Raw genomic sequence first — 24,999 nt, forward strand, 5'->3', positions numbered from 1 at the left:
CACCCACCACTACCTCTGTCTAACTGCCCTTAGTCTCCCTACCCCATCTTCTTCCCAGAATCATAAACATTTGGTTTGTTTGTAGTAGTTGTTATTAATAACTTTCAGAGTCCAATTAGTGTGGCTATCTACTAGGGCAATAGTCCTCAGCTTTTGTGTTGTGACCCTTTTGGTAGCCCTCATTTCCAAAAAAAAAAAAAAATATATCATGATTCTTAACATTAGCAAAATTCCAGTTATGAAGTAGCAATGAAAATTTTATGGTTGGGGTTCACCACAACATGAACTGAAATAAAAGGCCGCAGCATTAGGAAGGTTGAGAACCACGGCACTAGGGCGTGAGTGGCCACTCCCCAATGGAGAGTAACTATTCATCTCTTAGCCATCAACTGCCAGTAGTTCCTTCCTGGAGTATTTTTGATATCTTAATATCAGCATTTAACAAATGTAACTATTTACCCACAATGTTTGCTAGGCTCCTTTCTAGGCTATACAAATTCCCTGATCTCCTGCTACTTGGGGAATTGTTAAGTGAGAGTAAATGCTGTGGAGAAAAGCAAAGACAAATAAGAGGTAATGGAGGTAGGGAGGCCGCTCTTTTAGACAAGGTAGTTAGAAGAGAACAGGCTTGCCTGAACTCTTCCAGTTAGAGGTAGCAGGTACAGCCATTGGAAATTAAAGAAACAAGAATCTGGGAAAGTTCAAGGTCAGCATTTAAAGCACTGAAGTTTGATAGAGCTATCAAGTTGTCTGCAGATTCATTTAGATCTGGCTGTTGTGAGTGTAAGGTTTGTCAAGAATTGGTTGCTAAAGGAAATTTGAGTTGTGAAGTGTTTGCTATAAAACTGCTAAATAGAAAACCCCAAGTTAATGTCATTTAGTAAATAAACTTTACATATTTTTGGTGTGAATGTGGACCACCATGCCAAGTTACGTGTGTTAATTGTTCGTAGGTTTGCGTTCTTTTAGCCAATTCAAAATGAATAAATTTAAAAGTAATCATTGCATACAGGTACTTCTACTTGAGTGGCTCCAATAATTTGCTTTTGTTTTTGTGAACAGGGTCTTCTGCCACCCAAACTGGTTAAACTTTCTCTCTGTAGCTTGAGGCTGGCCTTGAAGTCCTGACCTTCCATTCTTTGAATCCCAAGAGCTAGGATTTATTAGGCCTTTGCCACCATGCTCAACAGTATTTCCTGTAACTGTTGCTGCTATAAGGTGAATTTACCCAGGGACTTATTTTCCTAGAACTGTTTCTATTTATGAGATCCAAAGTGTTCATGCGTGCTAGACAAGTGCTAGCATTGAACTATATCCCTAGTCCTTATTTTTTTTCCAAATCTTCCTTTAAACTTATATTTTTGTGTTTCAGATTGTGAATCGGCACGGTCCTGAGGCAGACAGGCATTTATTACGCTGTCTATTTTCACATGTGGATTTCAGTGGCGATGGTAAAAGCAGTGGCAAAGATTTCCATCAGGTATTTGGGGATTTAAGAGTTTATGTTTATTATCCCCAATCACTTTGTAAATTTGCAGTTTTGGGCATAATTTATGAACACTATGTACAGGATAATGTCCAGAACATAATCTTACAAAGGTAGCTAAGAGGTATTGGGGATTCTTTCCTATACTTCTCTTTTCTGCCTGGCTACATACTGAAGACAGTCTACTTTAGGGTTATGGAGCTGCTGCTGGATCTGCCTGATGAAGGAAGCAGGAATTGGGGAGGACCTACTTGACAAGGCAGATAGAATATCTCATGTTCTGAATGAGATGTCTTTGGCTTGGTTTTCAGTCTTGTCAGAGTTAATTATGATAGTGTTGTGACTTACTAATGGACTCTAATGTGTACATTTTGGTTTAATACTTGTTGCTGGTACATTTTATATAGTTAAGTGGATTTTTAAACAGCAGATTTCTTTTGTTTTGTTTTATTTTTTCTTCAAGGCAGGACTTCTTTGTGTAATAGTCGTGAGTGACCCAAAAACTCACTCTGTACAGCAGGCTAACTTCGAACTCTCAGAGATCTACCTGCCTCTGTGCTGCCTCTGTTCTCGAGTGCTGGGATCAAAGGTGTGCGCCACCACCACCCAGGAATAAAGAGCTAATTTTGATAGTAAAAACTATTCAGCATCTAATGTTCGTAGGTTCTCTTTTCCTTTCTTTATGTGAGATGATGGTTAATGCTAATAGAAGCTAATAGAAGTTTATTTTTATTTTTATCTTTTTGAAGACACAGTTTCTGATTCAGGAGTGTGCCTCGCTGATTACAAAGCCAAATTTTATCTCGACATTGTCATATGCCATTGATAATCCATTGCACTACCAGAAGGTTAGTATAATTTTATCTCAATATTGTGATAATATATATCTCTCCCTTCATTTTTGTGGCAGGGTCTTTCTGTGTATGTGTAATTCTTCTGGTCATTCTTCTGTCTCAATCTTTTAGCGCGCTGGGCTGTTGTAGACATGAAGCACCACACCAGTTTGAATATGCAACAATACTGAGTTATTTAAAATGACTCCATATCTTTACTTCCGGGGTTTTGGTGTTCATTTTGCTTTGTCCTTTCAAGACCTGGTCTCTGTGTAGCCTTAGCTGTCCTGGAAGTCACTGTGTAGACTAGGCTGCTTTGAACTCACATTGAGCCACCTACTGTGGTTTAGGAGTATTGGGATTAAAGGTGTGAGCTACCACATCTGCACTTAAAAACAAACAAACAAAAACAAACAGTGCCATATCTTAAAATTTGAAGGATTGACTTTTGTAACTTTTCTGAGAGAATCAAGATAGATGCTTGGTAGCAAATGGAATCTTACTAAACCAGATGACTCAAAGGTTTAAGTTTGTCGGGCTACAGCTCTAGAATATAGTGTGTTGCTTATTATGTCATGTGTATATTGCACCATGATTGGATGAATTAATACTTTTAAAACTTGGTTAAATTACATCCTTCTTTTAAAAAGTTAAATCTTAAAAAAATTTTATGTTTCAGAGTCTAAAGCCTGCACCCCATTTATTTGCCCAGCTGAGTAAAGTTCTCAAGTTAAGTAAAGTACAAGAGGTAAGTGTTTTTTGAGGAAAGAGATGTAGGCAGAAATGAAAGTTAAAAGCCATTTGACTCTTGTTAATAATACACTCCTTCTTGTTTCAGGTAATCTTTGGTCTTGCCCTTTTGAATTCTTCTAGTTCAGATCTCAGGGGTTTTGGTAAGTTATTTTATACTGAGTATAAGGTTTTCTTGGGTGCTTTTTAAATTCATACTAATTTGATATTAGGATCAAATCCAGGTTTTGGACATAGTAGACAAAATCGCTACCTCTGAGCTTCCCCCCAGTGTTAAGTAGTTTTTTATTGTTTTAAATTTATATTTATGCATGTATGAGTGTTTTACGTGTGTGTAAGTGGATCATGTATATCTGGTGCTTGAGGAGGCCAGAAAAAAGTGTCAGACCTCATTGTGAGATGCAACATGCATGGTGGGGACTAAACCTGGGTCCTCTGCAAGAGTAACAAGTGCTTTCAACTGTTCTCTCTCCAGCTCTTGTTTTTGTTTTTTTAACTATAAGATTTTTATTTGTTTTGTTTACATCAATGCTTTGCCTGCATATCTGGTGCCCATGGAGGTCATGGGAATTGAACCTGGGTCCTCTACAAGAATATCCAGTGCTTTTAACCACTGAGCCATCTTTCAGTCCCCTTGTTTTTAAGACAAACTTGTGCTTGTATAGCCCAGGATGGCCTCAAACTCACAAAGTTCCTAAGTGCTGAGATTGCAGCCGTGTGCTATGATGCCTGGAGCTCTGCTGTCCTGTAACTACCTGGGTGTAGACCAGGCTGATCACCTGTCTCTGCCTCATGAATGTTGGGTTTGAAGGCATGCACCACCATACCTGGCACCACCCCTGGCTTTTTAACATAGAATTCTGCAGTATTAGTTGCGTTCACATCATTGTAAAACTAATTTCAGAACTTTTCATCTTTCGGCGGGGGGGGGGGGGGGGGGGGGGGGGGGGGCGTGGTTGAGACAAGGTTTCTCTGTATAATAGCCCTGACTGTACTAGAACTCACTCTATAGACCAGGCTGGCCTCAAACTTACAGAGCTCCACCTGCCTGCTGGGATTAGAGGTGTGCACCACCACACCTGACCAGAACCTTCATCTTGTGAACATTTTCTTCCTTTCAGCAGCCATTGTCTGAGTATACCTCTCAGACAGAGCTGTGTGACAGCACGAGAGGAAAAATGTGTGGTGATGAACACGGGGTGATCGCACGAACACTTCATTTATTTATTTATTCCTATTATGGTGTAATAGTAACTTGGCTTATTTGACTTTTAGCTGCCCAGTTTATAAAACAGAAGCTTCCAGATCTTCTGCGTTCTTACATAGACGCAGACGTCAGTGGAAATCAAGAAGGTGGCTTCCAAGATATAGCAATAGAGGTCCTACATCTCCTACTCTCCCATCTCCTCTTTGGGCAGAAGGGAGCCTTTGGAGTTGGACAGGAGCAAATAGACGCTTTTCTTAAGACACTGCGCAGAGGTAAGTCATAGCCTATCACAGGTGGTCACAAACTGTAATAAAAAAGCATGTTGGAATATAAGTGAAGATGATTTCCTGTTCTTATTTTTAGTCTTTTATAACAAACGACTATAATATCATTTTTAAGTATAAAAATTGTAATAGAACTTTTGAAAGAGTAAGTATAAAGTGAACCTAATTTCATCTGTGATTTTTTTTTTTTAAATATAAGTTCGGTCACAGCTAAGATGAGGCATATTTCTCTGCAGCCTTTTCCCACTCTAGGGAAGGAAACTAGGGTACGTTATGGTATCTAGCTGTCATTAATTTGAAAGGTTGGCCTTTTTTTTCCTTCGAACACGGGCTTTTTTTGTGTAGCCCTGGCTGTCCTGGAACTCACTTTGTAGGCCAGGCTGGCTTGGAACTCAAGAGATCTGCCTGCCTCTGCCTCTTGAGTGCCGGGATCAGAAGTATTTGACCCTACGTCCAACTAGGTTGGCCATTTTTGATAATACTTATATTTACTTAATAATTTGCTTTCAAGGTCAATAAATAAATCCCCATCCTCTTATCTTCATAAAAGAGAAATGTGACTCTTCTTTACTTCTTGTTGTTTGTGTAGTTTAAGCTGCATCAACTTTCAGTCACAAAAACTTTGTTTCTAGTGCATTCTTTTTTGTTCTTCTGTAATGAATTCTGCCCCTTATATGGGAATTTTGCTATAAAATTTAGCATTTAGTCTGAATTGATAGACATGTGCTGGAATCTGTACATAAAAAGTTAAAAAAAGTATACACATGAACAGTTGTTTTGTGATCCCAAAGAATTCAAAATCTAGGCTTGTATTGAGATCATACCTTGGGAAAATTTAATTTTATTTTATACCAGTCATTTTATGTTGTCCTGGCTGTCTTCCAGCACACTTAACTGGGATTAAATATGTGCATGACCACACCCAGCCATAAAACTACTTGATTTTGAATATGAGTTTGCAGAAGAATTGGGTTTGAAGGGATTTTAGATCTATAACAGGAGAGATGTACCTTTATATGTTGCTGGGCATTGAACCCAGGGCCTCAGGCATGCTATAAGACTCCTCTTTTTTGTCTTTTGTTTTTCGAGACAGGGTTTTTCTGTGAAACAGTCTTGGTTGTCCTGAAGCTTTCTGTGGACCAGACTGGCCTTGAACTCACAGACATCCGCCTGCCTTTGCCCCCAAGTACTGGGATTAAAGGCGTGCGCCACCATTGCCTGGCTGCTAGGCAACTCTTAATGTGCTGCATCTTTACTCTCTAGGTTGTTGTCTTTCAGTTGTTTATACTGAAAGTTGAAAGTTGTTTATACTGTTGTCTTACTCCATTTCTTTTTTCAGATTTTCCCCAAGAACGTTGTCCTGTGGTGCTTGCACCACTTTTATACCCTGAAAAACGGGACATTCTAATGGACAGGATCTTGCCTGACTCTGGAGGGGTAGCTAAAACCATGATGGAGAGCTCTCTGGCTGATTTCATGCAAGAAGTAGGCTATGGCTTTTGTGCAAGGTTGGTAGGAAGACATGACAAAATTGTAGTTGTTATTAAGCATGATTATTGAAAAGAAGTATACAAAATTGTTGCCATGTGCGTCAGGATTGTTGCTTCTGAATTTTAATCTTATACACACTAGTCTGGTGTGTTGTTTTCAGCTATAAATATTCTAGGGCTTGAGCTTGTGACTTAATCATCCCTACCAGTTCCTTTAGGAACCAAATTTTTAGTTCAGTAAGTGATATTTTAGCATATGCACTCACTTTGCTATTTTGAATTAAACTTCTAGAAGCAACATGAAGAGGATAGGATACATTTTCAAGGTTTAAATATTAATCAGATTCACCTTTGAGGGTGTGATTAGCTTGCTTTTGGTACTGGTAAGAGAGCTCAGCTGGTGTTGCTGAGCTTGATGGCCTGATTTCAGTCTCTGGAAGGATTTGATGGAAGGAGAGAACAGATTCCATCCAAGTTGTCCTCTGGTGTCTGAACAAATGACACACACGCGCGCGCACACACACACACACACACTCATACACATGTTTAATTTTACACAGTATAATTTAAAAAATGAAGCTGATTTATACTAAGAATTGAAAGTACTATTGTAAGCGGAAATTGCTCGCTCGTTTTCCGGCAACCCAGACCTGAATAATCTCACAGAAATTATATTAATTACAAAACTGTTCTGCCAGGCATATTTCTTGCTACCTCTTACATCTTGAATTAACCCGTTTTTATTAATCTGTATCACCACGATGCTGTGGCTTACCAGGAAAGGTTCTGGCTGATGTATTTCCTTCTACAGCTACATGGCATCCCTTTGACTCTGCCTACTTTCTCTCTATATCTCAGTTTGGATTTCCCAACTGGGTTTGCTCTGCTAAGCCATTGGCCAAAACAGCTTCATTCATTAACCAATGGTAATAAAACATTCACAGCATACAGTGGGAATCCAACATCATATTTTTTTTAATTTAAAAAACTTTTAGTTTTCAAGACAGTTTCCTCTGTGTATTGCTGGTAGTCCTGGAACTCATTCTAGACCAGACTAGCCTTGAATTCAGAGATCACCTACCTCTACCTCCTGGGTCCTGGGATTAAAGGCGTTGTGCCACTACTGCCCTACTAGGGATAACTTTTTTAAGCTAGTGATTTTTGTTTCTAGTTGCATAAAAGTAACACAAAACATTAATTTCCCTATAGTTAAGTATTTCATACTACAGCTCATTTATTTTTTAGTTTTGGCGTATGAGATGGAAGTAAGCATTTTTTTTAAAGTATTATTTTTGTTTCAGTATTGAAGAATGTCGCAATATAATCATGCAGTTTGGTGTTCGGGAGGTCACAGCTGCCCAGGTTGCCAGGGTTTTGGGAATGATGGCTCGAACTCATTCAGGATTAACAGACGGTATTCCATTACAGGTTTGTTGTCTTAACTGTTATACCAAAAGATTTAAAATTTTGTTCTATTCTGTTTATTGAATTACAGTATGATTGACTGATCTCAACATGAGATGAAAACATCTGTTAGTTGGATTTGCTTAATTGTGGTTTTACTTTTGCAGAGCATCTCTGCTCCTGGCAGTGGGATCTGGAGTGACGGGAAAGATAAAAGTGAAGGCGCACAGGCACACACGTGGAATGTAGAGGTTTTGATTGATGTTCTTAAAGAACTGGTGAGTACATGTGATCCAGGCATTGTATTCATATTAACATTATGTACTCAAGATTTTTGCTGTTTGTTTTATAAGTTCTGTGGCCAACTGAATAAGACCAGCAATGTTTTGTAATATCTCCACTTATTGGTTCAAAACAGAATGAGGCATTCATGATAAATCTATACATTAAACAGTTCATAATGAAATTCAAGCCTCTGCCCCTCCATTAGGAATTGTCACTTACCCGTTGTGTGTACGTGCATGTGTGTGGGGGGCAGAGGGTGGCCTTGGGTGCCTTCTTCCTCTGTCAGCTTTCATCTTACTTTGAAAGAGTAGCTCACTGAATCTATAGACCCTCTATTGTTGTGTTGTGCCCACCCCTAACCCATCCTGTGTTTACTGATGCATGCTATCATGTCCAGTTTATTTGGAGGGGCTAGATATTGAACTCAGGGTTCTTGAGACTGAACAAGTAAATCATCTTTTGTCTTTCCTGTTTTACAGTTCTGAGCTAAAATGGTGAATTTGGATTTGATTTTTTTTTTTTTTTTTTTCAAGACAGGATTTCTCTGTGTAGCAGCTCTGGCTGTCCTGGAACTTGATTTGTAGACTATGCTGGCCTCAAACTCACAGAGATCCACCTGCCTCTGCCTCCCAAATGCTGGGATTAAAGGCTTGCACACTACTGCCTGGCAAAGTGGTGAATTGTTAAGTGTATTCTTTGGTCAAGTTGCAAAGTAATAACTGAAGAGTTGTTGAGAAGACAGACCTGATTTTGCTATGTACAGCTAAAATATATCTTTATTACACATTGATCTTTATTTTTTGTTTATTCAGAAACAAATTGACCCTCCATATAAAGAAAACACCTGGATGAAATATGGCGTGCTTAAGTAAAACATAAGGCCAAGCTGGTTATGACTTAAGATAATTTATAAAATTTATACACCCGGAGAATAGTAAATTCAAATGTAATATCTTGATAAAATGTCAAAGAAAAAATATAAGAATTACAGGTCTGGAGAGAAGGCTCAGCAGTTGTGCTTACTGCCTGCTCTTGCAGAGGATCCAGGTTTTGACTCCAGTTCCATGGTATCTGACCCCCTCCCACAAACACATACAGGCAAAACAGCAATGCACATAAAATAAAAGTAATTTTAAAACTACTTAGTCTTGGAGTGGTGATGCATGCCTGTGAGACAAAGGCAGGAATATTATTATATAGGTGGAAGCCTACCTCATCTACTTTTCAAATTCCAGGCAAGCCAGCTATGTCATTTTTGTCAAGACTACCTTGAAAAAACTGAACCAGATAGTAGTAGTTTTTATAGCTTCTTACATGAAATGGAAATGTGGCTCAATGGTAAAATGCTTGTCTAGCATGTTGACTGCTGTGTTCAGTCTCAGCACAGCAGGAAAAAACAAACCAAAATCCTCTATTTTGGTGCTGTGTAGCACAGGATGGCATTGAACTCAAATCCTCTACCTCCTGAGTGGTGGAACCACAGATATGTACCACCAACCCTGGCAAGATCTGAATAGACTTTTCGGTGGGTCCTTGAAATTGAGTCTAAGACCTCAATGCATGTTAGACATATGTTTACAACTTACTACCAAGACCTAGTTGCAGAGAACCCTTGTGTTCTCTCATAACTTCACTATTAACAGAATTAATGGGTTTTGCTTTATTTATTTTCTAATAGCTTCAGGGATCAAAGCCAATGTCTTGGGTTTTGCATGTTGATAGGTATGTGGGTGTCAGTTTGGTAGCCAGGGTTTGTCTTCCTAAATCACTCTTCACCTGTGTGTGTGTGTGTGTGTGTGTGTGATTTGTACATGAAATTCAAAAGACAACCTGCTATTCTATGTTGCTTTTCATCTTGTCTGAAGCAGAGTCTCAGAATTTTGTGTTTTGCTATTGCCTATTCCAGTCTGGTTAGCTCGTATTTCTAGGAATTCTTTTAACTATGCTTTTCCTTTTGCTGGAGGAGCAGTGGGATTACAGTAGTGCCTACATTGTAACATCATTGGTTCTGGGGTTTCAAACTCAGGTCCCAAATGGCTTACCTCCTGAGCCATTTTCCTTGCCTTTCCCCATATTTTTTTTTTTGAGATGGTCTCTAGTTGTACCTGGAGTTCATCAAGTTGGCTAGGTTACCGGGTCATTGTACTCTAGGGACTGTTTCCTCAGCACTGAGATTACAGATGTGTTATGCTTTGTGTTGTTTCCGACAGGGTCCACCTGCCTTTGAAGTGCTGGGTTTAAAGTCATGCCCAGCTTTGTTCTTTTTCAAATACGAGTTCTAGGCATAACTTGTAAGTGGAGGAAGATTTTTTTGTGACCCCACTGCATAGTCCCAAATAGTCACACAGAAACTTAATTGCAGACTGTTTGGCCTATAGTTCAAGCTTATTACTAACTAGCTCTTACATTTAAATTAACCTGTGTATTGTCACTTGACTGGCTTTTACTGGTCTGCTGGCTTGTTGTTTGTTGTGCAGCTAGCTACTTGAGTCTCTCTAGACTCCACCATTTCTCTGAGTTCTTTGATTGTTTTGCCTAACCCTGTCCTACCTATTGGTCAAACAGCTTTTATTATTACCCAATGGGAACAATACATATTTACAGTGTACAGAAGCATCCCGTACTTAGAATTTTAATTTGCAACTGAGATATTTTAGTCCAGTGATTTTTTTTTTTTTTTCAACCTTCCTAATGATTCTATCCTTTAATACAGTTCTTCATGTTGTGGTGACTTTCAACTGTGAAACTGTCTTCAGTGCTACTTCATAACTGTATTTTGTTATTGTATCATAATGCAAATACCTGTTTACCAATGGTCTTAGGCAACTCCTGTGAAAGGGACGCTTGACCCCCTTTCCCCAAGGACTCACAACCCACTGGTGAGAACCACTGTTCTACTTCCTTGTTGGGTTTTATTACTTGTTTCTTACTTTCTTTGTTTTTGAGATGGTGTCTTATACGGTATTTTGTTGTTGCTTTTTATTTTTTAAAACTTTTACTTTGCCCATAATGGCCTGAAACTTGAATTCCTCCTACCTGAACCTTTGTTACATTTCTTAGCAGTACAGCTATGATGCTAAACAAGGACTATTCTGAGAATATTTTGTAATAATTTTGTAATAATTTGTAACTGTGCAATCAGAATAGTGTATATTAACACTAATCTAGGAGGAGTAGTCCACTACTGAATACTTGTCCTCTTACACCAACTAATGTGCAGTATGTTACTGTCCTGAGTGTGGTAGATAGCTGTGATACAATGAGCTGTATTTGTTTACCTAAACATAGTAAAATTGCAGTGTGAAAAAAAAGTATCCCTGTGGTATAGGTTAGTGGTAGAGCACTTGTATAAGAGAAGCAAGGCACCTGGTTGGATCATTAGCACTGCAAAGAAAAGGCAAAAAACAGTGTAGCTCAAGGGACTGGGAATTTAACTGAAAAGGCCCAGGTTATAAGTGTATTATTTATTATTACAGTATGTTTTTGTTGTTTCCTTTTTAATGAAAAGACAGGGTTTCTCAATGTGTAGCACTGGCTAGCCTGGAACTTCTTATAAAGACCAGGCTGGTCCTATAAAGAAGTGAGAGTGGTGGCTTGCTTTTGCCTCCAGAGTGTTGGGATTATACAGATGAACACCAGCACACCAGGCTCACCTGGCTTGTTAAGACTTCCTAAAGATGTAAATGGAGAGGACTCTTATTTCCTGGCTACCCAGACCTGAATAATCACACAGAAACTATATTAATTACAGCACTGTTTGGCTTTTTAGCTCAGACTTCTTATTAACTAACTCTTACATCTTAAATTAACCCATTTGTATTATTTTATATTTTACCATGAGGTTCGTGGTTTGTTACCTCTTGCTTCTTGGGCGGCTACATGGCCTCTGCCTTCTTTCCTCCTCTATCTCTGCTTGGATTTACTGCCTGACTCCATTCTGCCCTGCGATAGGCCAGAGGAGCTTCTTTATTAACCAATGGTAATAAAACATTCACAGAATAGAGAGGGGAAATCCCACATTATAAAGGGCATATATGGAGGCTGTTTTATTTTAAAAGGGAGCAGGAGAGATGGCTTAGAGGTTAAGAGCACTTGCTGCTTTTTTGGAGGACCTGCATTTGGTTTTCAGCATTCATGTAATGGCTCACAACTGTCTGTAACTCCAGTTCAAGAGTATCTGATGCCCTCTTCTGACCTTGATGGGAACTGGATATACACATGTACATAAACAAAGTATATACACATACAGCCAAACGAAATACACAGAAAACAAAAATCTTAAAACTTTTAAAAGAACTTTAATAGGATTGGTAAAAATAAGTGATAGAATACATACCTAACATAAAGGAAGCCCTAGATTGAACCTCCAGCTCCACAAATAAATATATTTCAGTGCATTATAGCGTTGACTTTTTTAAGGGGTATTATTTTTGAGACAGGGTCTGGTCTCACTGTGTAGCACAGGCTGAATAGAAACTCCTGGTCTTCTTGGGTTAGCCTACTGAAGACTGAGAATGTAAATGTAAACATGTGCTGCCATACCCAGCTCTTTTGGGGGGGCGGGGATTTTTTTGAGACAGGGTTTCCCTGTAGTTTCTAGAGCCTGTCCTTAGAACTAGCTCTTGTAGACCAGGCTGGCCTCAGACTCATAGAGATCTGCCTGCCTCTGCCTCCCAAGTGCTAGGATTAAAGGCATGAGCCACCCCCCGCCCCCCCGGGCCATACCCATTTCTTTTTGTTTTGTTTTTCTTTTTATTTTTAAGACAGGGTTTCTTTGTAGCTTTGGAGCCTGTCCTGGAACTCGCTCTTGTAGACCAGGGTGGCCTGGAACTCACAGATTTCACTTGAGTGCTGGAATTAAAGGCTTGCACCACCAATGCCCAGCTTCCCAGGTCATTCTTAATATCTTGTTTATTTTTATTCATGTAGACTTGTAATAACACTGAATTTCTTTTTGGGGGGGGGTTCGAGACAGGGTTTCTCTGCAGCTTTAGAGCCTGTCCTGGAGCTAGTTCTTGTAGACCAGGCTAGTCTCGAACTCACAGAGATCCGCCTGCCTCTGCCTCTGCTGGGATTAAAGCCGTGCGCCACCACCGCCCGGCTTAACACTGAATTTCAAATACATGCATAATGCAGTGGTATCCATAATGCAGGAAGGCTATCCTTGAGAAATTAGCAGCCTTACAAGAAATGTGTCTGTGGTGTTTACTTTTTCATTATATTTTAATTTAGATGCAGATACTGCATCATTAATATTAAACTGTTATACCTAGGTTTTTTCATGTCTATTCATTCAAACCTTATAAGGAACGGGCTGTGGTTGTATCCACCTTTAGTTCCAACACTTCAGGCTGATTTCTCTTTAGTTCAAGGCCAGCCTGAAGTATAGTAAATTCTAGGCTGGCCAGGGTTGAAACTTTTACAAAGTAAGACCCAATCTGGAAAAAATTAAAACAAAATGAAAAAAACCTTGTTAAGATAGATGCTTGTTGAAACTGCTAAAAAACTTTGGTATTTGTGAATATGTTAAATAGAATACCTAGATTTTCAGATATTTTTGTCTTTGCCCATATTTGTGTCTTTAATTTTGAAATGTTTTCATCTTTTTAGAACCCGAGTTTGAATTTCAAGGAAGTAACTTATGAACTGGACCATCCTGGATTTCAAATTCGTGACAGCAAAGGGCTTCATAACGTGGTTTATGGTATTCAGAGGGGCCTGGGCATGGAAGTGTTTCCAGTGGATTTCATTTATAGGCCTTGGAAACATGCAGAAGGCCAGGTAAGAATGATGCTTAGGTAGTGAAGAAATAATAATTACTTCTTTTATTAGGCCAGTTTATCCATTGGTTGTAATATTCTAGTTAATTTATTTTGGTTAGCTAAGGAAATTGTTGTTTGCCATCAGGTTATATTTCTGTTTTCACAGTTTTTTTTTTTTTTTTTTTTTTTTTGGTTTTTCGAGACAAGGTTTCTCTGTGGCTTTGGAGCCTGTCCTGGAACTAGCTCTTGTAGACCAGGCTGGTCTCGAACTCACAGAGATCCGCCTGCCTCTGCCTCCCGAGTGCTGGGATTAAAGGCGTGCGCCACCGCCGCCCGGCCCTGTTTTCACAGTTTTATAACTGATCAGAGTTCTCTGAGGTGCAGCAGTCAAGCTCTTCCAGTTTGAATGTATTTATCTCTAGACCATCTTTTGACTTGCCCCCTTCTGACTTATCTTGTTCATGAAGGGCAAGTGTTTCTTTTGGTTTTTTTTTTTTTTAACTTTAATTATCTAACAACCTTGATTAGCCTCGTATAAGTGGCTCATATATTTGTAGCATTCCTAATTTTTTATGAAAATAAGGTCTTTGTCGTTTTGTTGCAGCTCTCCTTCATCCAGCATTCCCTGATAAACCCAGAGGTCTTTTGCTTTGCTGACTACCCCTGTCATACTGTTGCTACTGACATTTTGAAAGCGCCACCAGAGGATGACAATCGAGAAATTGCCACATGGTGAATACTCCCGAACTCTAGAAATACAAAGCTCTTAATGACCAAGCAATATAATACTGTTAATGTACTTAAAGGGAATTTTATTTTTATTTATTACGTATTCTGCCTGCATTCCATAGGAGGGCCTCAATCTCACTATAGATGGTTGTGAGTCACCCACCATGTGGGTACTGGGGATTGACCTCTGAAAGAGCAACTAGTCCTCTTAAACCTCTGAGCCATCTCTCCAGCCTGAAAATTTTTATTTTTAATGAGGTGATTTAATAAAAATTTTTAAAAGAGAATGTCGATGAATAAAACTTCTTCTTTATTACATTGTCCCTAGTTAAATTTTTGTTTTTGTGAGATCTGATAAATTTTCTATATTTAGGTATAATTGGCCCAAAAAGTGTCTTTTTAGCATTTTGGGGACAGAATGCCAGCCGCATTCTGTATAAACTCATTTTAGGCCATTCCATGTTATTTATAACCTTATCCTTTTCTTCAAGGACTAAATGTAGAGTTAGATTTTTAGATAAGATTAAAGCCAACCATATTCTACTTAGTTTTATGCACTTTAACTATTATAAAATCACATTTGCCTTTTCATCCCAGTCATAAAATTCTTGGTAATGAGGTTTTATTATTAAGCAAATCAATCATGAATTGTTGATGTGCATTTCTTTTTTAATTAATCTGTAGGCATAGCCGCAGGTTCCCCTCCCTCCAGCACATACAATGTTCATGAAATGAAGGGCTTTAAAACATTCTGGGCAAGTGCTTTCTTCTCTATAACCCCAGCAGCATGTGAGCAGTTTTTAAAATCTATAGCAGTCTCTTAAGAATATTCTCTAATACCAAGGCATGGAAGGACTGTGATAAATGTAGTTTTATTCTATAGCTGATATCTTAATTTGGAGTGAATTTGAAGGCTAGAGATATGACTCGGTGGTAAAGTGCTTATAAGGACATGATTTCTGTGCCTAGCACCCAAGAAAAAAAGCATTTTTTTTTTAAAAAAATATTTTCATTGATTGCTAAGCATCTTTTTTCTTTCATTCTCATTAGGAAAAGCTTAGATTTGATTGAATCTCTGCTGAGGCTTGCAGAGGTTGGGCAATATGAGCAAGTGAAACAACTCTTCAGCTTCCCTATCAAACACTGTCCGGACATGCTGGTATTGGCCTTACTACAGATCAACACCTCCTGGCACACCTTACGCCATGAACTCATCTCTACTTTGATGCCAATTTTCCTTGGAAACCATCCTAACTCTGCCATTATTTTGCACTATGCATGGCATGGGCAGGTAAGACAACTAATTTGCTTATCAGTTCTCCATTGCATTTTTTGCCATCCTTTAAAAACCTCGGTGTTTCAAGTCTGGAGTGATGACTTAGCAGATAAAGAGTGCTGCTCTTGCAGATGCAGGTCCCAGCATCCACATGGCTGCTTACAACCATCTGTGACCGTGACTCCAGTTCTGGGGAAGCCAAAAGTCTTTTTCTGACCTCTGATACCACCAGGCATGCAGGCAAAATTCATATATTAATAAATTTAAACATCACATGAGAATAACAAATCTCTGTGTTCCGTTAGAAAGATTTATTGTCATCAAGCAGGTTTTATTTTTTAGGATCCTATTGTCAGTTTTATAAAAGTACCAGAGAGCAAGGGTATTAGATTTTCAAATTCAGCATCCATAAAACTTGATACATGCTGTGACACATTTCACATTTCCTCGGTGAAGAACTTACATGCTTGCTATGAAAACAAAAGCTCCTGATGTTGCTGTCAACAATCAATTAGAAAAGTCACAAATGAGTCTTTTGGTTGTTTTATTTTTATTTATTTTTTTTGAGTCAAGAGTTAAATGTGTCCCAGGCAGTTCAACTGGAAATCACTATGTAACAAGATAACTTTCAACTTAGGATCCCTGGCTTCTGTGGTGTTAGAAATTAAACCCAGGGCTTTGATTGTGCTAAGGAAGCACTTTAGCAGTTTAGCTGTATTCTTCACCCCAAAGATAGCTTTAATGGTATTATTTTTATCTGTCTGCTTTTGGTGTGATTGTGGTATGTGTGTATTTTTGCATGCATTCAGAGTTAGACTCTCCTATCCTACTTTGTCTTTCTCTCCCTTCAACCTAGAGCTCTGCTGGTAGCTAGCAAGCCCAGCAAGCTTCCTGTTTCTACTTTACATTGCAGGGTTATAGTCATGCAATTCCTGGGATCCGAACTTGCGTCCTCATGCTTACAAAGCAAGCACTTTTACCTATTTCTCTATCCCTTAACCCCAAAATTTATAGACTATACTTGCCAAGTAACTATCTCCTTATGCTCTTACACTCCCCCCACGCACACATGCACGCTAGTTGACTAGGTTTGGGAAAGTGTAAAGAATGTTACTGTAATTACATAGTGCTTAAGCCTGAGCTGAACCTCTGTAGTGATATTTTTAAAGTAGAACATGGAAAATTAGCTAGGCATTTGTAATAATCCTTATCAAATGGCTGGCAGGGTTGCCATTTAACTTTCCCCTCTTTTTTTTTTTTAAGGGACAGTCTCCATCAATTCGCCAACTTATAATGCATGCAATGGCAGAATGGTACATGAGAGGGGAACAATATGATCAGGCCAAATTGTCTCGAATACTTGACGTGGCCCAGGACTTGAAGGTGACTTCAGAGGAATACAACAGCAGCTATTTACTAATGATTAATATATTTTAATATAATGTACATGTGTTAGGAATATTATACATGTAACTAGCATATTTGAATTAAGATTTAGAATTTTGCTTTGTACATTGAAAGGCAACGAAAAGAATAGTTTTAGATAAGCACAGTGTTTATTTTTGGTTGGTGTGACTCAGATAAAGGCTGGTTTCTTTCTTTATCTTCGTGGTGTTCAGAATTGACTTAATCAGGGATTAGATAGGTAGGCAAACTACCATAAAGCTGTGTAACCAGCCTTGCAAGACTGTTTTAAAGGAAGTGATGATTGAGCTTCAGTCATGAGTAATCGGTGAGTTAAAATTTTGTAGAAAGCAGAATTATTTCAGTCCTAGCAAATTTGTTAGAATCTTCTGCCAATCATCTTTTATCCTGTGTTATTATAAAAAGTGATGTAATTGGTGCTTAGGTTATGTTAAACTTGCATGTAGATGATAAGAAAATGGGAAAGGGTCATTATTTACTTTCTTACTTCGCTCTTGATATTGTTAATTGAAAAAGAACCAAGTAGTTAGTGGTCATGAGTTGATCTTTAAAAAGGGGCCTTGATTCTAAATAGAGTACATCCTTCCAAAAAAAAAAACTGATGAAGGAAATAGATTTTTTTTTTTAGTAGATTCATGTATTAAAAACAGGAAGTAGAAAATAGTACAAAGCAATGGTTATTACTTGACTTTGTAAATGTTCTGCTTTAGGCCTTGTCAATGCTGCTAAATGGCACTCCATTTGCCTTTGTTATTGACCTTGCTGCACTTGCTTCACGTCGTGAATACCTCAAACTTGACAAGTGGCTAACAGATAAAATAAGAGAACATGGGGTAAGCAGTAAGCAGGAATTGCTCATTCTTTAAAAATTTGGTGGCTAAAATGTCTAAAGAAATAGATTTTTTTTCAAACAAACAAAAAAAAAAAAAAAGGAAAAGATGTTTAACACAGGACCTGGTGCATGCTAGGCCATTGCTTTACCTCTGAGCCACATCCCTTTCCCAAGAAGGCCCCTTTTAAGATACATCTAAAATCTTATTTTACTGTCATTTATTGTAGATCTTAGTTACATTATTTAGTTCTTCAGTTTGAAAGTATTTAAGCTAAATGTAAAATACACTGAAGCATTTTCTTTTTTCTTTTCTTTTTTTTTTTTAGGAGCCTTTTATTCAGGCATGCATGACTTTTTTAAAGAGAAGGTGCCCTTCTATTTTGGGTGGACTTGCCCCAGAGAAAGATCAACCGAAAAGTGCTCAACTTCCTGCTGAAACTCTAGCAACAATGTTGGCTTGTCTACAGGCTTGTGCAGGGTAAGAAGAATATAGTTGGAAATGACTATTGTGCCCGGCTTGGGGTGGTACATGCCCATAATTCCAACAGTCAGGAATAAAAGGAAGAGGAAATCTGTTGGTTTTTAGTCCCAAGTTGCTACAGAATTAACAGTATGTGTTAGCAACACTGCTGAATGAAAATATAATTTCTTAGCTTGTCTTCTCAAAAAAAGTTGTGTTTTGTTTTAATGGATTCTTAATTCTGTCTTGAAATACATATATGACTCCTTATTGCTATGTCATACTGCCTTAGACCATCCTTTTAGTATATGTTGAAATTGAGTAATTAAGAGCCTTCTAATTTTCTTTTTGAATTTTCTTGAATTTCTGTATATTGCAGATTGCAAGGGAGCTCTGGGTTCACAATGAGTGTGTTTCATCTTCAGCTCATAATCAGGCCTTGTAGGCCTCTTAAAACAAATGATATAAGATTTTGTAGAAAATAGTTTCATAGGTAAATTGCCATCCTAATAAAATTCAGACTTCTAGGAACTGGGATGTCTATGTATTATAGTTCTTTAACTATTTTGTTCTATGGTATTTTCAGTATACAAAACTTGTCCTTTTTTGCTGATTAAAACAATTTCATTAAAAGTTTGTCTTGTGTGTGTACATCTCATTGTGTAAGTGCACCCGTGTGCAAAGGGGTGGAGGTCAGAGAACAGTTTATGGAGTCAGTCCTTTCCTCCCACCGTGTAGTTCTGTGGATCAAACTCAGCCATTGGGCTTGGCTTGGTAGCAGGTGCCATCTCACTTAGCCCCCTTGTTAAATTTATTGCTGGGTATTTTATGAAAGTGTGTTATCTATAAGTACAAATATAGGCGACTTTCTGATTTTCTTGTATTCATTCATTCATTTATTTATTTTTTGAAATAGGGTTTCTTTATGTAGCCCTGCTGTTCTGGAGCTCACTATACAGACCAGGCTGGCTTTGAACTTACAGAACATCTGCCTGTCTCTGTCTCCTGCCACCACTAGCTGACTGACTTTCTGATTTTCTAATCTGGATATTTTTTTACTTCCTACTCTTGTCTTATATAATGGGAATGGAGCATTGCCTCGTTTCGATTTTGGGCAAAGTGTTAAGTACTTTACCATGTTGACACCTGTGGGTTTTCATAGGTTTCCTTTTTCAAGTTGAATTCCCTGGATTTTTTTCTTCTCTTTGTCATTTGAGATAAGTCTCACTATGTTGCACAGACTGGCCTTGAACTCATTCACAAGGTTGGACTTTAACCACTAAAGTAACCTTGCCTCAGCCTCCTGAGTCTGGTGATTACAGTTGTTAGCCAAGCTTCCAGTTCTGTTTTGAGTGGGGTGGTTATTGTGAAAGGGTTTTGTCAAAGTACTTTGTGCTATTTGCTAAGATTATCATGTGAATTTTCTTTTTTCTTTTTATTCTTTTGGTATGTGATCTTATGTTAGATTTTGGAGGTCAGACCTTGTATCTTATTACTATTAAAATCTCACATAATAATTCTCTCTCTCTCTTTCTCTCTCTCTCTTTCTCTCTCTCTCTCTCTCTCTCTGTGTGTGTGTGTGTGTATGTGTGTTCAGCATGCTGTTGAGTTATGTTCACTAGTATTTAACAGAAATTTTATGTCGGGTTTTTTTTTTTGTAGTTGTTGCTGTATTTGTCTAGAACTGTTGAGTTCATTGAACTGATAAGTGCTTCCTAAGTTTTCTGAGTACTGGTGTTTATTATTGCTGTCGTTTTAAAGAAACAAGCTGGGCTAGTCCTAAACTCCCAGATTTAAGCAGTATTTCTGTTTGCGCATCCTGATGGCTGAGATTATTGGCATGTGCCACTTTGTGTGCTGCTCCTATTCTCTAATTCTCATTCTACTAATAAAACATGTCTTTGTTCAAGTACAGTTTTTACCAAAAGTTGTTTTTTTTTTTTTGTTTTTTGTTTTTTGTTTTTTTGGAGACAGGGTTTCTCTGCAGCTTTAGAGCCTGTCCTGGAGCTAGCTCTTGTAGACCAGGCTGGTCTCAAACTCACTGAGATCCGTCTGCCTCTGCCTCCCGAGTGCTGGGATTAAAGGCGTGCGCCACCACCGCCCGGTTTACCAAAAGTTTTAAAGATAACTCAGGGTTCAGAAAATTCTGGTGGTAAATAGCAGATGCAAGGGGTGAGGTACAGTTGTAGCCATTATTCCAGAATATCTTATTTGATGATCAGATTGATATCTTTAGAAATGACAAGCATCTATTACATTTTTCTTCTCCTTGTAGGAGTGTTTCTCAGGAGTTATCAGAGACCATCCTCACCATGGTAGCCAATTGCAGTAATGTAATGAATAAGGCCAGACAGCCACCACCTGGAGTCATGTCAAAAGGTCGACCTCCTAGTGCTAGCAGCTTAGATGCCATTTCTCCTGTTCAGGTAACTAAATGCTACAGTTCTTGTCTTTATTTGTTCATAGGCTCAGAATAGACCACAAACTTCTGCATCTTCAGTAGCAACTTGAATTTATTATACTTTAGATAGCTGCATGTGTAGTGTATTTTAAAGGCGATTCTTCCATAGGCATTATAACTGAGAGTAGACTTTAATAATCAAATAGAACATAACTGAGAGGAAAGATATAAAACCATTTATTTAGGTAAATGAAGAGGGTTTCTTTTTAAAGTTAGAATTACACTCTTGAGAAAATAAGCACTGCCTTTGAATCTGATGTGTCTTGTTTGTAGCTTCACGGGCCAAGCAACAGTACTAGAGCATAACGACTTGTTATAACTGGGCTCTTCAGCTCTCAACTGAACTGCTCTTTTAAAAACAAGGTACATTTAAGTTACTCCCTGACATCGTCCACCCCATTCTCTTTGGGAGCAACATATTCCACTTCTGTTTCAGATGCACTGAGTGACAGATTGGGGTTTAAGGAAGGAAAGGCACTTAGTGACTCTTCAGTGTCTACTTTAGAGAGATACTTGCTTGTCATTTCCCATACTCATGAACGTGTGAAGTGGTGCCACAACTAAGATACTTGGAGTGTACTTACTAGATTTTTTAAAAAACAGTCTCTGAATCCTACATCTTGGTTTTGTTGCTTCTTTTAAAAATCAGAGGTGATGTTTTTTGACCTTAAAAATTATAAATTCTGATAATGTTTTTAAACGGAAAGATAATTTCTAATACTTTTATTGTGTTGTAAGTGAAACAACAGGTTGAAATTAGATTTGATTTAATAATGTAATATCTGGCCAATGCTATTAATAAAAGTAAATTAGTCAAACAATAGGGAGGACAGTTGCCTTGTAAGTTTTATAGTCTCCTCCTGTGGCTCTGGTACTTTATGGCAGGGCTTAACTCTTTAAACCCATACTTATCTAGTATGAAAAATGACTAGCAGACTTGGTATGGTTTATTATAATTGTGTGGGTGTTACCATGCTTAAGAGTATAAAGAGGTATTACTAAGAATTAACTACATTTGTGCCATTTCTGCCTTTCCTCAAAACATTTGTAATACATGGTTATCTTTTTCTTTAGATTGACCCTCTTGGTGGAATGGCATCTCTTAGTATAGGTGGTTCAGCTGCTCCTCACACGCAGAGTATGCAAGGTTTTCCTCCAAATTTGGGTTCTGCGTTCAGTACCCCTCAGTCACCAGCAAAAGCATTTCCACCTCTTTCAACCCCAAATCAAACAACAGCATTCAGTGGTATCGGAGGACTTTCATCACAACTTCCAGGTAAGGGAAAGTTGGGTATGGTGGAATTCTTTGTTCAGTTTTAGTTATGCCCTCGTTAGTGAGTGCTAGAAGGTTTGGAGTGACTGGGAAAAGAAGGGTATACTTTAAGCAAAAATGTGAACGCTTTATGTCAACATCTCGAGTTGGGGAGAAGGAAACATACTGTTACAATTTTACGGTAGTAAATTCTGTTGAGCTAGTATGAGAAGACTTTTTTGTTACCAAATGATAGTACATGTACCATGGTGCTCACTTAGTTACTTGTTACATTTTAATGTGATTTTATTGGTGCTAGGGATTTAGTAGTGGACCAGTCACATGGTAATGGTTTGAATTCAGCCTTAAGAATCACAGAGGTAGAAAAGACTGTACATAACAAATTCAGACTTTTGTTCTGCCATATTTGTATTATATCTACATAGAAAATACTGGTGTATCTTTTAAATACTGGTGTATCTTTTAAATTCCTTCTCAGTATTACTGATTTGTAATTTTACATTGAAGTAAAGTTTTTATTTTTCTCCTTATACATAGTTATTTCTCTTGTGCAGGCTGTAAGTTAGGACATCAAAACTGAAGGAGTGATGTGTCATGAATAAATGATGTAATTACTGCTGCTGGATGGTTCTAGACCTGATGATTCATTTACTTAAAATAAAACCACTGGTCCTAGCAAAGATGTAACTGTTAAACTTGGTGGTTTTACTTGTTCTTTGCTTAGTTTTGGCATTAGAGTTCAGGGCAATAATTAGAGAAATCTAGCTAGCTGTGAAATGGTTCTGTGAAATTCTTTAATTTTAATCATTGTAGTCTTGAGTTTGTATATGTTTTTTGAGAGAGAATGCTTTAAACGTACACACTTATTATTATTGTAAATGGTGTGGCCTGTGAAATGGATCAGTGGAACAGGCTCTTGGCCCCGAGAGCCTGGAGATGTGAGTTTGATCCTTTGATCCCATGTACAGGTGGAAGGAGAGAAACAATTCTATAGTTTGCCCTCTCACCTCTGTGCTTGTGTCGTGGCACACATGGATGTGCACATGTCGTATGCACACAATAAGTTAATTTTTCTCTGAAGCAAAGAACAGAAAGTACTAACTGAACTTCTGGCTGCCTTCCTTCTCTCTAGTAGGTGGTCTTGGCACAGGAAGCCTGACTGGTATAGGAACTGGGGCCCTTGGACTTCCTGCAGTGAACAACGACCCTTTTGTACAGAGGAAACTGGGCACCTCTGGACTCAACCAGCCTACATTCCAGCAGAGTAAGATGAAACCTTGTAAGTGGTAGTGTTGTCTGTGATTGTGGAGTGTGACTGATACATGTAAAACATTTCTGTGTGTTGTCCTTAGAACTATGTAGAAAAAAAATGTACTTTCATGTTCACAATAGAGTCATGATCAGATGGTGTGTCCTTAGACCTGTGGGAATACACAAATTTGAATTAATCAAATAAAAAACTAGAGCTATCGCTCTGTACTCTGGATTGCCAAAACAAAATGATAGTTAATAAGAGGTGGTGTCACTTGCCTTTAATTCCCAGCATTTAAGGAAGGTGGCTTGCTGAGTTGGAGCCACATTGGTCTACATAGTGAATTCCAGGCCACCCAGAGCTATTTAGAGAAACCCTTTCTCAAGTTGGGGAAAGAAGTCAGGAGCAGAATGAATAGAGGAACAGCCAAGGAAATTTCAGATTTCTATTTCAGTTACTCAAAGTTATGAAGTAAATTACATATTAACTTCTTAGTATATTTAATTTTATTTACCTCATAAATATCACTGTGTAATACATACGATCAAATTTAAGACCAATTTTTAAGGCCCACTTCCTTAGTAATATTTTCCATCACCATAGTTCAATAACTCATAAGTCTGTCTTATTACTGGAACTAAATATTTGTAATAGAAGAATTGGTAGAGCTAGCATGGTGGTATACACATGTAATTCCTGCACCAGAAGGAAGTTCTAGCTACCCTGGCTTACTTACTGTATTCACATTAGTTCTAAATTTTTTTTCTCAAAAAAAAAAAAAAAAAAAAAAAAAAAAAAAGGTGGTTAAGAGCACTGGGTATTCTCAGAGGACCTAGGTTCAATTCCCAGCACCCATGTGGCAGCTCCCAAGTGTATATAACTCTAGTTCCAAGGCATCTTTGTGCATACTTGCAGACAAAACATCCATACAAACAAAATAAGTTTTCGGAAAGAAAAAGAAAACGGACCAGGTGTTGGTGGTGCAGGCCGTTAATTCCAGCAGAGGCAGTTGGATCTCTGAGTGAAAGGCCAGCCAGAGAGATCCATATGAAGGTCCAAGGCTGCCCGAGGCACATAGTTGAGACTTTGTCTTCAAATAACATTAATTTACTAATAGCACAAACCAACCCGAGAGTTAGTGTGAAAGGCTTGTCTGAATGATACTGTTTCGTGGCATGCTTTGTGTTTATATGTCATGCTCTGTGTTAAATCCTGTTTTTATTAAATTAGTAAAGATTTGCTCACTGTGAGTGGGCAGGGCTGTGTTAATGGTAAATATGTTAGGAGTTGTATGTAGTCTCATGAACTTTTTACTGCAGTCTGACTTAGAAAATACTGTAGTAGAACTGAGTAAAGTAATTTATTTAGAAGTCTTTCTTGTCTATTAGTAAAATCAATCAGTAGATAACTTCCTTCAGTCTCCCTTCCTCCCCCCAAGTTAGGACCGTATTAGTCTCTAGCTCTCTTGGGGAATTAAAGAAAGACTTACATATGTATACTGATAGCCTTTCCCCACCCCCCTCCCCCCAACAGCCGACTTGTCTCAGGTGTGGCCAGAGGCCAATCAGCACTTCAGTAAAGAGATAGATGATGAAGCAAACAGCTATTTCCAGCGAATATATAATCACCCACCACATCCAACCATGTCCGTTGATGAGGTGAGTGTCTGGGATTTGTAATTACTCGTGTTTTCATAAACTGGAAGTAAGTGTGCCCTTTCAAGATTTTTAGAAATTCACTTAAAGTGTTGTAGTATTTCTGTTTAACTTACGAAGTTTTAATGTTTGTCT

The 24,999-nt window shown here is 38.2% G+C and overlaps 1 protein-coding gene and 1 non-coding gene across 9 annotated transcripts in view; both read left to right on the top strand.

The window, feature by feature from the left end:
• Positions 1-24,999, top strand: part of Cnot1 (CCR4-NOT transcription complex subunit 1) — a 78,464-nt gene that overhangs the window by 22,683 nt on the left and 30,782 nt on the right. For 2 of the 8 annotated variants that reach the window (XM_038312260.1, XM_038312264.1), the window contains exons 3-20: positions 1,373-1,480; positions 2,236-2,334; positions 2,999-3,067; positions 3,158-3,212; positions 4,345-4,548; positions 5,900-6,068; positions 7,352-7,478; positions 7,622-7,732; positions 13,350-13,520; positions 14,106-14,233; positions 15,281-15,521; positions 16,770-16,889; positions 17,642-17,764; positions 18,090-18,241; positions 20,499-20,649; positions 21,759-21,960; positions 23,090-23,236; positions 24,743-24,867. In XM_038312260.1, coding sequence (XP_038168188.1) covers positions 1,373-1,480; positions 2,236-2,334; positions 2,999-3,067; positions 3,158-3,212; positions 4,345-4,548; positions 5,900-6,068; positions 7,352-7,478; positions 7,622-7,732; positions 13,350-13,520; positions 14,106-14,233; positions 15,281-15,521; positions 16,770-16,889; positions 17,642-17,764; positions 18,090-18,241; positions 20,499-20,649; positions 21,759-21,960; positions 23,090-23,236; positions 24,743-24,867 — 2,502 coding nt within the window. The remainder of the gene's footprint in view (positions 1-1,372; positions 1,481-2,235; positions 2,335-2,998; positions 3,068-3,157; positions 3,213-4,344; positions 4,549-5,899; positions 6,069-7,351; positions 7,479-7,621; positions 7,733-13,349; positions 13,521-14,105; positions 14,234-15,280; positions 15,522-16,769; positions 16,890-17,641; positions 17,765-18,089; positions 18,242-20,498; positions 20,650-21,758; positions 21,961-23,089; positions 23,237-24,742; positions 24,868-24,999) is intronic. The other 6 variants (XM_038312262.1, XM_038312267.2, XM_038312261.1 and 3 more) reach the window with 4 other exon arrangements.
• Positions 20,921-21,055, top strand: LOC119802363. The gene has a single exon (XR_005283382.1). It is a non-coding gene; the product is annotated as a small nucleolar RNA SNORA50 (small nucleolar RNA).

This window comes from Arvicola amphibius, chromosome 15 (genome assembly GCF_903992535.2).
Source record: "Arvicola amphibius chromosome 15, mArvAmp1.2, whole genome shotgun sequence".
Lineage (NCBI taxonomy): Eukaryota > Metazoa > Chordata > Mammalia > Rodentia > Cricetidae > Arvicola > Arvicola amphibius.